We start from the raw sequence: 16,450 nt of genomic DNA, 5'->3' as shown, positions 1-16,450 counted from the left end.
CTGCCTGCTTGTCCCCGCGGACAGAGCAGCCCCCTACTCAGCCCTTTGATGGCAAAAGCTTTAGTTCCAAAATTCTGCTAGAACACCTACATGCTGCCAACAGCAATCTGGGACCTGTGAGGAGAGAGAAATATCCCGAGGAGCCTCCTTTACCTGGTCAGGTCCTCGATGTCCACCAGCATGGCATCCTGCTCTGTGTGCAGCTCGTCCCGAATGAGCAGCAGCTGCACCAGCTCCTCGTTCAAGCCTGGAGCCGGGGAGAAAGGGGGTGAGTGGCCGATGTCTTGGGGAACCCCGGCACGGGCCCCGTACCTCATGCTTCCCCACCAGGTCACACAGGAGCTGGTGCGCAGAACCAGGAGGGAGCTCTCCAGAGGATGCATGTTTTCTGGGATGAACTGCAAGCACCTCGCCACTGCGTGCCAGCCCTTCCTCTCTTGAAACGGCTTAACGCAGCAGCGGAAATACAAGATTAATTTCTCGGTGCCTGGAGTCCTGCTGGTTCAGCTTTTGCTCACTTGTGGGCAATAACCCTGAGCAAGAAGCAGGCTGCAGGGAGCGGCCGAGGCCGCAGTTCAGCTTTTTAATACAATACTGCAGCCATACAGAACATGCTGCCCACCCATCCTGGGTTGTGACTGTCGAGGCCAGCCCCTCTGCTCAAGAGCGGTGTTCGCGACATTGGTTTCTTGCTGGGGGTTGTGTCAAAGAGCAGCAAAGGGGAAGAAAACAAAAAGGACCATATGAAAAACTGACCTGCCAGGCTGGGCTCCCCTGAGGGCTGCACCTGCCCATCACTCCCTGCCACAGCTGGCATTCACAGTTTGCTTCTATACAGCTACACTGGTTTCACGCCTCTTCAGTTTGGGAAGCAAGCCCGGTATTAATGACATTAACACTTGAGCTCCCATACTTGGGTGCTTTCTAAAGTGAGGCTAATTAATAAGCATTTATTTTTTGCCTTTCCAGCACAGAATAACAAATCACGACTCCACAGCACAGCTTTGCATCCTCAGCAGGTCTGCTTGCAGAAGGGATGCCAATTAACCAAGACGGGTAGGGGAGGAGCAGCACAGCAGCCCCCAGCCAGCCTTTTTTTTTTGACCTACAGCCACCAGAGAAGTCTGGTTCATTAATTAATTGAATGGAAGATGAAGAGCCCTTGGGGAAAGAAAACCCTGGATCTTTTGGAGAGAGCAAAGGTGAGGTGTGGCACTGCCCCGGCAGGCAAAGGCAAGGACCCATGAAATGTGTTAAGCGGCTGCACAGCGTCACAGAACCATCGAAGGGTCTGGGTTGGGAGGGACCTTAAAGATCATCTAGTTCCGACCCCCTGCCCCGGGCAGGGCCACCTCCACCAGCCCAGGTTGCCCAGAGCCCCGTCCAGCCTGGCCTTGAGCCCTGCCAGGGACGGGGCACCCACAGTCATGTTAACTGGGAATGGGTTTACCCTGGGATGTTTGCTAAACTGGAGGGTTTCTCCACTGATGAATGGTTTTGATGCCATGGCATAGCGTCACGTGAAGACGCAGCCACAACCCCATGAATGGCAGGCGCTTCCAGAACTGGCAGATTTCCCAAGACTATTTTTACCTGACCAGATTTTGAGTTGCAAGTGGGGCATTTGGTGCTGGCACAATGCTATGACCCCCCTCCCTTACGGAGCCAAATGAGTGCTTTAGGAGAAACTTCAAAAAGCAAACGAGAAAGCCAAAGGAGCCAAATCTGGAGAGACTCATACACTTGTGTTATTGTACATTTACATTAACATTTCACATACATGTACATTAACATTTCTATGTGTATCCTGGAGAACTGGTCTTAATTAAACGGGACATACCAAAGAATAATTAAACAAGTATCACTTACTTTCTATCTGTGAGTGGAGATCATTGACTATCACTTGTAGCTGCCCGATAGTCATGTCTCTTAGATCAGTGGGTTTTAAACTTCTCTTCATCAGGCATTCACTTATATGAGGCATATGTGGCAGCTGAAAAGAAATTTCCAATTTTTTACTGTCTTCTTTGAATGACTTGTATTTCTGAGCAGTGGCAGTTTACATTGCTTGCATCCCCCTCTCACAAGCATGCATCAACAACTCCACCAGGACTAACAGATTGAGCTGAAACATCTACACGTTTGACCCATTTTCAAATCTACCAGCATCAGCAATATACTGATGCCAAGGGAGGTGAGGCTATGGTGAGCAGCGCTGTGCCAAGGCAGGAGTGCTCTGGGATGGGATGGGATGAGCAGAATACACCTTAGAGGATGAGCACCATCACGCTGGCCTCGAGGCAGTAACAACCCTGATGCTTCATCATCTCATTCCCTGCATCCATCCCACTCCCGTAACGCCTCGATAAGGTGTCCCATGCTGCTCCTTCCACTCCTGACAGCCCGTTCCTATCTCTTCTGGACCTCTGCATGTCTGCAAGCACTGTGGGGAAGCGCTGCCAGCTGCTGAGTGTGTCTTGACAAGCAAAAGCAAACAGCAGAAGGGCTGGTGTTACCCCACCGCACCATCCCACAGCCCCCACTTACAAGATCTGCTACCGGCGATTTCTTCCTGTTCTGCTTTTCCACCTCCACCTGCATTTTGGCCATGGGCTTAGCCATAGCCAAGGCCATTTTGGCTTCAGCTTGGAGTTTCTTTTGCCTGGTGAGGAAATCCATGTCATCAAGGGATTCCGACTCTTCCTCCGTCGTGTCTCTGTCAGAGTAGGACGAGCTCTGCTTGCTCTAGGGAGGCAGAGATGCAGCCGTTACCGCTGCCCCAGCCACGCCACCGCAAAGCCTGCTGCTGGCTTAACATATTTTTGTGCACTTACAACTGGTATCATTTCTAGAGAAACGGTGAAGAGCACAGATTTTTTTATTTATTTTAATCCCCATGATTATCTTTAAAAATCAATTCCCAGATAAGCCCGCGTGACTATCAACAGCAACTTGAGCACTTTAAAGGGAAAGAGGAGCCAAGCAGATCAATAGGCATTGAAGGGACAGGCTGGTTAAGCTGGAGGAAAACATCTGGGGCTGTGGAGTTATATACACAAAGGAAAAGAGAGGAGAGGAAAGCTGGTGGGAGCTGATACCACTTCGTATCCATTACTGCCCTGATAATTATCAGAGCCAGAAAGAAAAGGAGGAAGGAAGGAAGGAAGAAGGAAAGGTCTCTGCTCTACAACAGCTGTGTGCTAGCCGGGGGCAAGCTGCTATCTGCCCCTCAGCATCTTGCCGTTTTTTTATCGATGGCTGAAGATGCTGTTCTGGGGTTTAGCACGGCTATTTCAATAGGATCAGCTCTTTATCAGCTTCCATTATGGATGCCCTATGGTTTCCAAACCCAGTGCATCTGCAGGATGCGTTCCCAGACTTACCATGGGTGACAGTGGCGTGTCCAGGCTGGTTTCTGTCTTGCTGTCATCGGCATCGCTGTCTTTGTCACTGCTGCTGTCATTCACAAAGCAAATCTGCAGGTTCATCCCGCTTTGTAATCTGTGGCAGGGGGGAAAGGGAGAGGTGACACCGCTGTCACTGGCAGCCCATGGCTCTCCCACCGCACTGATGGGTTACACGGGCAAGGTGTTGCAGCATTGTTCACTTTGAAAGTGATGCTCTGTCCTGATTTTGTATTGCCCTCAGGAAAATATAACCATTTTCACTTTTTTCCAAGAAGATGGTCATCCCCCACCCAAAAGCACAGAGCCAGGACCACCAGCTCGCGGTGGCAGGGCAGGACAGGGGCAAGCTCCTGCTCCTGCCCAGTGCTGCCATTTCTGGACGTCAGTTACTGGGATTGGAAACCCAGCGGCACGGCAGTGACAATGCTTCTACCACCCTCTGTTGATGAACTTCAGAATTACCGAGACACTGCAGAGCTTTTGTCATCATGGGTGGTTATATCATTACATTAAATAAAATATTGTATACAAAGTATATATATAAAATACAGAAAGCATTAAGATAGGAAATATATATTTCTTATAATATTATTATATGACATAAAATAATGTGTTAACAATTGAAACTATTTATTCAGAAGGGTAATAACCCTGTTTGTCACCAAGAGGTGCTACTGCACCGCAAGAGGTTATTACTGTGTTTTCTGGACCCTCTGCTCCATCACTTGATTTGGACAGGTTAAGACTATTTAAACTCGCCTCCCTGGGAATGATTTTCTCTGGATGCAGTGGCTCAGGGCAGGGGCATCCCAGCGCAGGCTGGGAAAAAGAAAAAAGCACTTCTACAGTGGAAAGTGCCCCATTTTTCACTCACACAACAGTTATCCCCCCTGCAGCTGCTGCCGAGCAGGACATCAGCCAGGTAACATGTTTTACCGGTGCTGGCTGATGCCCCCAGAAAAGCATGGCACAGCAAGCTCCAGGTGGACTTCACAGCTCCCTCTGCTCAAAGCAGCCTTGGAGAGCGAACAAGGGAACAGATTTTTTGGACAAAAGGGTGTCTGTGAAAGCCCCATTGATGCTTGTATTGTGGAGCAGCTCTGCAGCCACCACCTGAGCCACTGTACTTGGGCTCTCCAGAACAATTTGCCCACCTGTCACCAGGGTCAGGCTTTGCACATCTTCCAAATTCATTATAAATTAAACCCAGAAACTACAGATTTTGGGGTCAACTCCATCAGCCTTCTTGGTGCATCGTACTCCATCGCTACCTGCTGACAACGGAGCAAACCCCCCAGACATTCTGCTGCCTCTCATTCCTCATTCCCAACGTGAGAAGTCTTGTATTGGTACTTACAGACAGCAAACTCTTACTTTCCATTTATTTTAGTGGAATTTCTTAGTCACTATTACCATTAAATAGAGAGCATTGATAATTGAAATTATGGTGGGGTGACACTGGCCCAGGTTGCCCAGAGAGGTGGCAGATGCCCCATCGCTGGAAACATCAAGGTCAGGTTGGACAGGGCTCTGAGCAATCCCAGCTAGTTGAAGATGTCCCTGCTCATTGCAGGAGGATTGGACTAGGTGACCTTTAAAGGTCCCTTCCAACCCAAACCATTCTACGATTCTGTTCTATAATTCTGCACCAGCTTTTAAGCCATGACGGACAGACACGGGTACCCAGGCCGGGGAGCCAGATGCACCCTTGGCTCGGCTTAAAACTGCATCGCACAGAAAAGGCAGAGCCAGTGCAAAACGTGGGTCTGTGACTCATGTGGCCACCAAGAGCAAGACCCAAACGCCTCATGCCCAGCCATTTATGCTCTTTTATTTCATATGCAAGCACGAGAGCAACGGTCCTGCAAAGGTTCCCGTAGGTCCTGTAACAGGCACCGTGCAATATTAATGCTTTGCCTGGCCTATAAATATTAATGAAACGCCAAAGCGTTCAGGTACAGCTGGTAATTTCTCGTGGCACAGCTGCCAAACCCTGCCGTGCAGTGTTAATTAGACCGGCGCTATAATTACAAGATAGCAGCTCCTGGTTTAGCTGTAACTACACAGAGCAAAACTGTTTTCCCTTTCAAATGACTTGCAGTTCAATTTAATTTCACAATTGTACCTCTCTGGTGTAATAACAGTATTCCTCCTGGTTTTATGCCTCTCTAAGACTTCTTTCTTCTCCCACACCATGGCAACAGGTAGATCTTCACTCCCAATGAGGGAGGTGTTCAATGCTTTCCAAGTGCCATGGGTTACTCTCCGGCAGCTGAATATAAACAAGCTTTTCTGGAGTATATTTGATGTAGAAACTTTAAAAATCAGAATAAGTGAGGTTCCATGCTATGCATGGATGGAGCCACGTCCAGCAAGCAGAGCCTGTGTGGAGCATGAGGACATGGTGGGGAGGCAGGAAACCCCGTTAAACCTCATTTTTTCTATTCTCTAGGGTTTTCTGTGCGTGAGATCAATTGCTCTCCACTGCCCTGCTGTCACCAGAGCTAGCTATCAGATCCATTTCCAAGGGGCTGCCACCTCCTGAGCCACCAAAGGAAGATGTGCTTTCACAAACCACTGGTTTTTCATCATCTGTCACCACACTGCCTGAGCCAGGACTGGTGGGACCAGGGGACCATCCCCACGCCCTGCGTGAAATACACTTTCAGACATACACGTCTGGCATTAAACCAGGCATTCAGACATCAAAATCCTCAGCATTTTGCAACTCAACAAAGAACTTATTGGGGGAAAAAAAATAAATTAGTCAACTGTCTTCCTGACAGTAAGTCCCGTTGTGCATTCATGATACTTCCACCACCGCTCTTGGTCTGCCCAAGTCCAAAAGCAATGCCCAGTTCAGGGCTGAGATCTAAATGAAAACCTGAAGGAAACCGAACTCGGGAAGCTTCAGCTCATTTGCTTTATCCCCTGAGCATTCACATACCTCTTCTAATACAGTCTCAAACTAATATTTTAGCATATTATCTATATTTATTTATGTAACATATAATTACTGTGTTTTGAGCATAAGATACTGTTCTATAACAAGGAAAATTCAAGACTATGGCTGCAAGCAAAAACCACGGGATCCACTGAAGGGCAGGTCTCAGGATGTCCCACTGGAGGCATCTCACACTTTTCAGCCTCCAAAGGGGCTTTGGGCTGCAAGACCGCCTGGCTTACTGGGAGGCTCGGCTCGGCTTACCGGGAGGAGAGGCTCGGCTTGCCACTCTTGCTGCAGCTGGTGTAGAGTCCCGGGCCATCGTCGAAGAAACTGCCCAGAGCCAACTTCTGCCTGATGGACTCCCGCTCATTCTTCTGGGCCTGAAAGCAAAGGGCAACAAGAAAGGATGAAGCTGCCAGTCACACCAGTGTGCAGGAAGGAGAGCTGTCCCACCTCCCCACTGCCACTCTCGTGATGCCCAGCATCCCCCCCACGCCTGGGTGGCCCGCATAACCCATGCCAACAGGGAAGCCCGTCCGCATCTCTCTCCACATGCCGATAGAAACAGATCTATATCTACACACACATCTGGTTATGCACACACAGTATATATACCTAATATATATACTATGTATGTGCGTGTGTATGTATATATACCCCTATATCTATATACAGCTACCGAGGCCACGCTTGCACCATTAACATCTTCCACTTCCCTGAGCAGCCTCCAAAACCACACAATCCTTCTGCCAGCGTGCTTAGAGATGTATTTTTAACTATTGCCATCAAATTATCCACAGTTGTAAAAATGTGGGTTTATATATACATAAGTGTTTTTGAATAAGGACAAACTACAAAGCGATTTGAAATTAATCACCAACAGACTGTGTAATCAATGTGCAATAAATGAAAATCACAGATCTAGGTTCAAAATTAGCACCAGTACTATCCCAGTGTCTGTCACTAATGGATTATATGCCAACACTGACAACAAATTCATACAAGGTGGCAAGTAATTGATAGCAGGAACATTCTGAAGCCATCAAACATTTCATTTTAAAATAACACATAATACCCGATCACGAATACACAGCAAAAGAAAACAGAGCAGACAAGCATGAGCTGCTTCCACAGTGTTAATCAATGTAACTGTGCTTCTTATACTTCACCTAAGTAAAAATAAAGCACCTTTTTTGATACAAGGACGTTAAGATGTAACAAAATGCAAATTATTAACTTACAATAGCTAATAATTTAATTCCATCTCCAGTGCTGACTACATACATTACATTATCATACTGCCCATTATATCGTCAATCTCTTATCAAAATACATACTTATAAAACCCAACCCCTTTTATTTAAAACATTTAAGGTATTAAAAATAATCCCCATGGCATCAAGTGGTATCAAGATTTTGGGTTCAGCTCCCACTTTCCTGGGTTCTACCCAGGCTGGCCAGCTAAGTTTTTCTACTTTGTTTTTTCAGGTTTCAATAACTGATGCCTCAATCACATGGAGGCAGCTAGATTTCGAAGGAAAATTAGCCAGCCTTGCTGGTGAAGGCAGTACAGTGAAAAAACTAAGTAAAAATGAGCGAGCAATGTTTTTTTAATGGGCTGAAAGTAGAGAGAGACAGGGCTGCCCGTGCCGGTTCCTCGTGCTGCCCATCTCGCGATGCATGTGGGTGTCTCCCCGTGAGTGCCAGCTGCATCCCTCAGTGCATCAATATTTCATGAAGTCACGGATACTTAGCCTCCCCATTTTCCCAGCTCAGATGATCCTCTCCCACATCTTCCCATCTACATCTGATTTTCCCTTGTGTTTCAACAGAAATCAGGAGCCCAGAGCACATCTCCACCTCCTCCTGCCCAACTGGGAGGGCACATCCCAGCCTCCACGCCAGCTGGGACCGCTCCCCCCCCACCTCCGCAGCACACCCACCCACTCTGTGTGTGCTGAAAACTCTTCTGGGCATTAAAATACACATCAACACAGGCACACTTTCACATATTTACCCCTTTCAGATGGGGCTGTCTCTCCGGATCTTTTTAAATTTTGCTCCATTTCCCACCGAGACACAACAGCTCCCAGTTCGACATCTGTACATTTAATCAATGTGCAATTTGTTTTCTCCACCAGGTCATTACTGAGGATACTAAATAACACTGCTCCCAGGACTGAGCTCAGAATATCCCCTTTTATAAACCAGACACAGGCTAATGACCATAAAGAAATCAAGAGTCCCATTTGTTATTATAAAACAGGGAACAGTTACTAAGAAATAGAATATACCTAAGGGAACTGGACTTTAGGCCTTAGATGAATTACCCAACAGCTGCAGCATGCTTCCTGAGCTGGGACTGAAAACTATAAATCGACAAGGAATATTGCAAGCGGTTTTTTGACTGTCAGATACAACTTACTCGGTATATAAAAAATAATGGATCAAATACTCCACATGCAAAGGTACTAGCAAGAAAAACATAAAAAAGTTATTTAAGCGTGTATTTTGACACTGAATCAAAAATGTATTTCTGAAAGAGTTGTCTGGTGTGAAGCTAAAGCCTAGTTTAGACAATTATTTTAAACAAAAGGCTGCTTTCTATTTTATAGGCAAAACAGTTTGGGGCGGATGTTTCCCTTCTTACCATTGACCTTCCAGTTCAGAAGGTCAGCAGCTACCTTTGTTTAAGCACATGAATAAAAACACAGGTTATGGCTGTGACTGCCTACACGTAAGAAGCTTTACACAACCGTTCCAGTAAAGGCAAATTGCCAGCAGAGGTTCAGCCTTTCCCCACAGCACACCCAGCACCGTTTCCCAGTCCTACCGCCTGCTGTAATTACTGCTGCTTATAAAGCTATTGCAATCACCTCTCTTGTGCTTGCAGATGATACATGACCATATGTGCTCTTACACCGCTCACCTCCAACCCACGCCAGCACCCAGCCCATCCCCGGCACGCTGTGCCACCTCAGCACCGAAAACCCCTACATGTTTTGTTGAGAGCATACATTCATTATACAATATATGCCTTTTTCCCATAAACCCATCCCCGGGGGCACATAGAGCTCCCGCTGATGCTGGAGGCTGTCCCTGACCAACCTGATGCTGGATGCAGAGTGGCCACCCATGGCAGCAGTCACAAGATTTCTGCAGTTTTCTGGGAAACGGAGCAAAGCCCATACTGTTATTTGTGGCACTTAGGCAGCAGTAGCTGGGCTGCGCTTTCCACCAGGCACCCCTCCACACTATTCCGCATGCAGGCACCTGTACTAGCAGCCTTTACTCATTACCAGCATCGCCCGACATAGCATATAACATCGCACATGGAAGATTTATTTGGCATTGAGGTGCAACAGTGATTTGCCAGGCTCCTCGCCTGGTGACGGCGCTTCTGGAGTTGTACCGATCAGTACCAAACCTGGATGGAATACCAGGTGTGCTTTGCTAAGCTACTGCCTGCTTGGAGAGGGAAAAAGTCTAATTACACAGTAAATTACAGTTTAACGGGTACCAGCAACACTTTCGGCAGGATCCTGCCCCAGCAAGGTAGTGCCACCGTGATGCGAGGGGTTAAAATGCTGCGAGGCTGGATGCCAGGACCATCCACCAGCACCAAACAGGCTGCACAGCCCGTGCCTGGCCCCGGCCAGCCAGCAGCGCTGGGCCACGGCTGGGCCACCGAGGCTATTTTTGCCAGGGTTTGTCATTACCAGCCACGGACAATTACTATATTTAAAGTTCCAGACCCATAGGCAGTGCCTTATTTTATCTCTGCAAAGTACAAGGGCTATTATTGGATTTAAAAACAGAACTTGCAACTGCAGAACATTTGTTTTTATCTCCTTTTTTTTTTGCACAGGGGATTTGCTGGTAAATGCGAAACTGAGTCAAACTCACATTATCAAGCCACGTAGCAAATTGCCTTAAAACCCAGGGCACTCGGGGTACGAGGACGCGTTTAGAAACCTCTCTTTACATTTTATTTATCATAAAGCGATATGGAAATGCAGGAGGAGGAAGGTTTGCTGCCCTGTGCTGGTGCATTAAACATCACCAAGCGCCTCCCTGCTCTGGCACCTGAAACCCAGTGCCTGGGAGGGTGTTGGGCAGTGCTTTGGCAGGTCCCCCTCCTGCCAAGAGAGTAACTGTTGGCAGACAAAAGGCTCCTTTTTGTCCCTTACCTTTTTATAACTCCCCTCCCCGGGCGGCTCGGCTGCTTTCCTGATGACGTCACCCATGCCATCACCCTCCCGACTCATCGCCTTCGCTCCCGGGTCCTCACGTGGCCGGTGAAACGCTCCCACCGGGGCATCTCAGCCCTTCCTCCACTCTTGGGTTAGCACCATGGGATGAAGCGCTCGCCCCCGCAGCCAAGACCTGCAGCAGACCACCGTCCCCTGGCTGGGACGCTTCCCCGGCCTCTCTTGCCTCCTGGCCGCTCCAGAGCACCTTGCTTTTCCCTAATAAAGTCAACGGCAGCGCTGGAGCCCCCGCCAGCTGAAGAGAGGGAGGCGAAGGCTGTGCCGGGCCAGGGAAGCCGTGTCCTCCTCCAGCCACTGCCAGCGCTGGATAAAAATAGCCCCGAGTCCTCAACGGCTACACAAGGGCAGGAAAAAACCCGGTGTCTGATGTCAAAACTCAAGCCTGGCAGTATAGCCGTGGCCAGAGGGGACAGGAGGAAGGGGTTTTCTCCAGGGGCTTTCACGGTGGAAGTTATCCTAATGAATTCCCAGCGGTCGGAGATGCTGCCCGCGGCTGGGGCTGTAAGTCCGGGCAGAGCTGGAGCGGTCCTCAGGCCTCCCAGCACTGCTCAAGGATGGGCAGCCACAGCAACATCAACCATGAGGTGAATTTTTCACTCAACATGAAAAAACACCAGAAAGGACCCCAGCGAACTGTTTCTCAGCTAAACTAGCTTTTTCAGATTGGAAAAAAAAAAAAAAAATAAATTCCAGGAATTAACTGACAGAGCTCAAAAAGGTGTCCAGCCTTAACCTGCCACCCAACTTGTGGGCTTGCAGAGCCTGGGGACCCCCACACTGCCTGGTGCCTGCTCAGGGTGGGCGAGCACCCCAGCCCCAGCTTCCAGGGGGCTCTGCAGCTCCCAAACTTGCACCGCTTACAGCTCCAGCTCATGCCTCCAGCAGTCCTGCCCAGAGATCCAGGCTTCACAACACAGCCGCTGCCCCCCAGCCCTGCTCAAATCCTGCTTGGTCCTTGCGGAGGTCCCACCTGCATGGCACCCATCACAGTGGGAAACGTTTACTCTGGGTGGGCAGCAAGAGGCAGACATCACATGCTCGGGGTAGGCATTTCTATAGGAAATCCTTAGAAAGATGGAATTGATGCCACAATTTCTCAGTGATCCTCGAAGCGTGGCACACCAGCAACAAAACTGCTGATTTCTAGTGTGACACATCTATGCTGCATGCAAGATGAATAATTTTAATAGCCCTGTATACATGCTTAAATGGTATATCCAAGTCATGCTGACATCATTTCACCCAAAATGCATATCCTATTTGATTACCAGCTCTGAGAACTTACAAATTATGCATCATGGCATCACTCTGCTCTGAAGTTTCAGGAAAAAACAGTAATAATAAACAGGATTGTTTAATTCCATTCTTGTGCCAGAACGGTGCTTTGTAACTGTAATACCCAAATGAAACAAAGTAATTCTCTGGATATTTAATTATTTTTAGTTCCTCTCCACCACTGACTCATTGTGTCCCTTCCTGCTGTTGCTAAATTAACTTCCTCTCCTGACCGCAGGGACGGATCCTGACACAATAAATCTGAAAAAAAATAATTAAAAAAAATCCCATAGCCCAAGAGGAAGGATGTGGTGGCCAGGACCACTGGGCTGGGGGCTGAGACTGCAGTCTGCCACATGCTTCCCCACAATTTGCGACAACTCCCTGCATCACCTTGCCCTCATGCATTGGAGGAGGATGTCCCCAGGTCTCCTCTCTGGCTGGCTGAGATGGTGAGCCCCCGCCTGGTCCTGCTGTGCCTGTGGTACCCAAGATGCAGGGCAAGGAAACTGCAGGAACGCACACGATGTACAACCCACCCCTCTGCAACCTGACATCAAATAAGGGTAGGAAGCGACACAGCCTGCTGAAAATATATTAGCAATTTTTGCCCACACTTTAAAAATGTTTTATCCCTGCTTCCAGGTTTCAGGCCAGCTCACCTCTGCCCTGCGCTCTGAGCTGGGATGCTCCAGGACCAGTCTCGTGGTGGGGCATCCCCTGAGCGGATCCCACAGAGTTGGTCTCAGTCTCCAGTGCAAACCCCGCTTCCAGCAGCTGCCCCATTCAAGGCAACAGGAAAAAACCAAACCTGGTTAAGAAGTGTAGCTGGAAGCCCCCATAACCATTTTTGGGTGCCCCCCTCGGCAGCCAGCACCGGACCCAGCTCTGCGCTCCTGGGAGGGGCATCTCCCCACCAGCACAGAGGTCAATTTAAACTCTGGATATCAAAACCACAAAACAAATGAATTTGTTGTTGTCTCAGCACAGGGACCAAACCCTTTGGTGTTCCACCCCTTCCCCACCTGATGCAAAAGGCCACTGCGGGCAGATGGGCAGCCCCGCTGCCTGTGCTGGACTGCCCGACAAAGCCCTGCTACTGCTCCTCTGGCAACCAGCCCCCGCTTGAAACAAGCCCCTCCATCTATTGTGTGTAGATGGTTTAAACAAATAAAAAAGCAACTCTGCCGCCAGGTACGCTCGACGTTGGCATCGCTACCCAAGGACTCCTTGCGCATCAGATTGTGTCAGTAGGAACGTGGCCTCCATGGCCACAGCCACCACAGCTCCTTCAGCAGCCACTGGGGATGCTGGCGGTGGGGACAGTGAGCCTGAACCTGATTTTCTTTTTATAGCACAAAGGGAAAGCTCAGAATGGGCATATTTGGAGCAGGGATGTCCCCACGGTGTGAGCACACAGGCATGGACCCAGCGCCATGGGGAACATGGGCCGGGGACAGCAGCACTCAGCTCATCCTGCAGCAAGGTGAGGAAGTAGGACACATCAGGGTTTATGTGCTTTAGACATGCACCGATTGCTTGTGGACAAGCACGCAGCTAAATGAAACTCTTGTGCATACGTAATGCTTGCTTGAGTCAATGAAAAACTCCCTTGACACTGTTGGGGCACTCTCCAGTGGGGGGGGGAGCCACCTCCCTGCTTTCTGTTGGGGCCCAGCTCCCAGGCACTGCCGGTTGGTAGAAAAAGCCCCTAAATGCCCTGCACAGGTCAGTGAAAGCACTCCGAGTGCCCTCCCTGCCAAACTGGTGCTCCCGGCCACGCTCAGGCCAGAGTATCGAGGTGACTTCGTAGAAATCTCAAGTTGCCGGAGCTATTTCACAAGACATTTACTTCATTATAAATAAAGGTTGGAATAAATCTCTGCTGAAGAGTCCCTTTGCAGCACAGCATCCTTCCGGCACAAAGCAGCCAGTACAAGGCACTTAACGACAAGTCCCTGCAAATTTGGGGGTGCGATGGACCTTGCCTTCCCTCTCACCACGCTTCCCTGAGCTTGAGCACACCAAGTACTTTCCACCTACTTCACAGAGCTTTTGTTTTGATCTCTGTCTAAACAAAGCGTCCTTCATCCTCAGCTCTCTATAACACAGGCTTTATTTTACTTCATTGTAATTGGTTTGAGATGCAGGGTCAGCGTGCTCGGCCACATGAACCGAGGTTCCTCCACTGTACCACGAGGTAGCATCCCTCCAGTGGGACAGTCACAGGCAAGAGGCCAGGCCAGCAGCTCTCCAACTTTGCCAGTGCTCCATGGTGGGTTTCGTGGCGTTTGAGGTCTTCTCCAAGGCCTGTCTCTTGGGGTTATATTCTGCCATAAGAATTTGTATTCACTTTAATGAAAAAGATGATGACAGTCTGGTATTTCTACATGCCACAAAAGCCTACAAAACCCCAAGATATCAAACAAAAGAAAACACATTAAAAAATCCTTTTTTGCTTGGTTTTTTTTTGTTTGTTTGTTTGTTTGGGTTTTTTGTTAAATCAGTTAAATGAGCACTTCATATTTTAAGCTTGTGGCTTTTATGGACTACTACGGTTCAGTGCTTGGTGAGATTCTGGGAGTGGTGGGTGCCGGCCAGCCGCGCCTGGTCCATCCCTGAGGCAGCCAGCCTGACCCACAGCCACACCAGCAGCTCCCCAACCCACAGTAACACCAGCACCTCCCTGTTGCAGGGGTCTTTCTAACAGACCTCTCTGAAGGTACATGCACAAACCTGGCATCACCAGAGCAGCAGAGGGTCGAGCCCACCACAGGCACGCAGGCAGAGTGGGTCCCAGGAGAACACAGGGGACGACCCAGCTAAGAAATTATTTCTAAGCAAAGAAATCTCATTTTTTACATCAGATTTCTTTTTAATTTTCTTTGCACGTGTAATGCCCAGTAACATCTCCAGAGCGACTCTCCCGCCAGCAGATAGCTCAGACCGTGACTGATGCCAGCGCACGGAGCCAAACCCTGTTCCCACGGGCAACTGCCTGTTTGGAGGCTCCAGCCTCAGGCAGGGGCACGGGTGCCGGGGGTTTTAAAGGCACATTAGAAATCAACCCAAGGAGATGATGTAAATGTATTGTCCACTTGTACAGCAGTGGCAAAGAAACACAGATGAAGGCGGCAGCAGCCCAAGGAGTCCTGTTTTGCTCCATGCAAAGGTGGACCTGTTGGGCAGCGCTGGAAACACGCATTTACAGAGCAAACTGAAACACTGGCTCAGGCTGCAGGCCAGTAAAGCACCGCTAATACACACGCCAGAATAAAACCTTTATTCCTGTGTTAAGGCCTGGATTTGCATGCTGGCTTTTTATTCCGTGCAAGCTCTGGACCTCACAAAACACTACCCAACAAATCCAAGCTGATGTTTTTCCTGTCAGACTGTAGGAGATATACAGAGCCTTCAATAAAACGTTTGACATAGAGAAATAAATCAGTATAAAATAGGAAGAGAGAAATAACTAAGAGGAAAACACATGGCACGATAAGCAGCAGCAGTCTGCGTGACTGCAGGATGCAGCCACAGGAAAGATGTCAGATGCTGGGACCTCCTGACCATGGAGGACCCAGCCTAAATTCACAGTGATGAATTTGACTTAAGCCACATCCAAAACCCCAGGAGGACCCACGGCCACCTGCCTTTCAGAGAGCAGCAGTGACAGCTCAGTTATGCTGTGAAACAGGACTTTTGAGGCAAGGCACAGAGTACAACAGAAATACCCTCCTCTTCCTCAGCACCCCACCCCCAGCACCCTCCCTGCCACGGAGCTTATACCCCAGCCATGAAACAGTCACCTCAGAGTTCTTCTGCTGAATTTCTCTGAAACAAACATGTTTTCAAGTATTCCCCACGCGTTGGCTTGTTCCTCTATTTGGTTTATTTTTAGTCGATTTAGCAGCTCTGATAAAAAGGGTGCAAGGAGGAAGGAGAGCAGTTACACGCTGCCACCCTCCTCCCCCAGGGCACTCTGGGCAGCCACCAAAATCCTATCATTGCTGGCTCCAGTCTGATCCAAAACCCGGGATTGCGGGCCACAAAAGGATTAAAACTTGGCCTTTGGGTTAATGGGTTTGGGAGGGGGCTGGGGTTGCTCCTAATCTGCAGCGTTGTAGGAAGGTTTTAAAACAGATTTCATTAGAGAAATCATTCCTCTGGACTTTTATCTACAATTTGGATGCTTTCTGGCTGTTTTCATGCTACTGTTTATTGGTTTGGAGGACAGGAACCAATTCATAAACAAGCAAGTAGATTAAAGCAGATGAAAGGCAGCAGTGCTGCCATCGCAGCAAGCCCCGTGCATTAACACGCAGGGATGCTGGCCAGGCCTTCGCTGCAGCTCCGCTGCTCGCCCACCACCATGGACCAGCTTCCACCCGGGAAACAATGCGCAACCTTTAACCCTTGCGTTCCTACGAGTATGCTGGGAAAACATCCGCTGAAAGGAAACAATGGCATCATTTATTAAGGCAGCAGAGAGCAACAGGCTCAAAGCAGCAGAAAAATTAGATCCCCTAAAAGCGAGGCTAGGAAAAAAAAAA

The 16,450-nt window shown here is 48.9% G+C and overlaps 1 protein-coding gene and 1 long non-coding RNA gene across 5 annotated transcripts in view; one reads left to right on the top strand and one right to left on the bottom strand.

Moving 5' to 3' along the window:
• LOC308072813 (schwannomin-interacting protein 1) overlaps window positions 1-16,450 on the bottom strand; it is a gene marked incomplete at its 3' end in the record, with an annotated part of 204,589 nt that overhangs the window by 1,153 nt on the left and 186,986 nt on the right. For 2 of the 4 annotated variants that reach the window (XM_080410231.1, XM_080410234.1), the window contains 5 exons: window positions 6,616-6,734; window positions 3,384-3,501; window positions 2,548-2,745; window positions 1,870-1,993; window positions 154-247 (listed from right to left, as the gene is read on the bottom strand). In XM_080410231.1, coding sequence (XP_080266357.1) covers window positions 154-247; window positions 1,870-1,993; window positions 2,548-2,745; window positions 3,384-3,501; window positions 6,616-6,734 — 653 coding nt within the window. Of the gene's footprint in view, window positions 1-149; window positions 248-1,869; window positions 1,994-2,547; window positions 2,746-3,383; window positions 3,502-6,615; window positions 6,735-10,544; window positions 11,952-16,450 lie in introns of those variants that run through there. The other 2 variants (XM_080410233.1, XM_080410232.1) reach the window with 2 other exon arrangements.
• On the top strand, window positions 143-1,875 carry LOC308072850. The gene is made up of 2 exons (XR_013931831.1): window positions 143-268; window positions 970-1,875. It is a non-coding gene; the product is annotated as an uncharacterized lncRNA (long non-coding RNA).

The sequence above is a fragment of the Falco punctatus genome, assembly GCF_963210335.1.
Source record: "Falco punctatus genome assembly, chromosome: 13".
NCBI classification, from domain to species: Eukaryota; Metazoa; Chordata; class Aves; order Falconiformes; family Falconidae; genus Falco; species Falco punctatus.
Note: the sequence above shows the minus strand (reverse complement) of the source record. Positions and strands in the feature narration are given on the sequence as shown.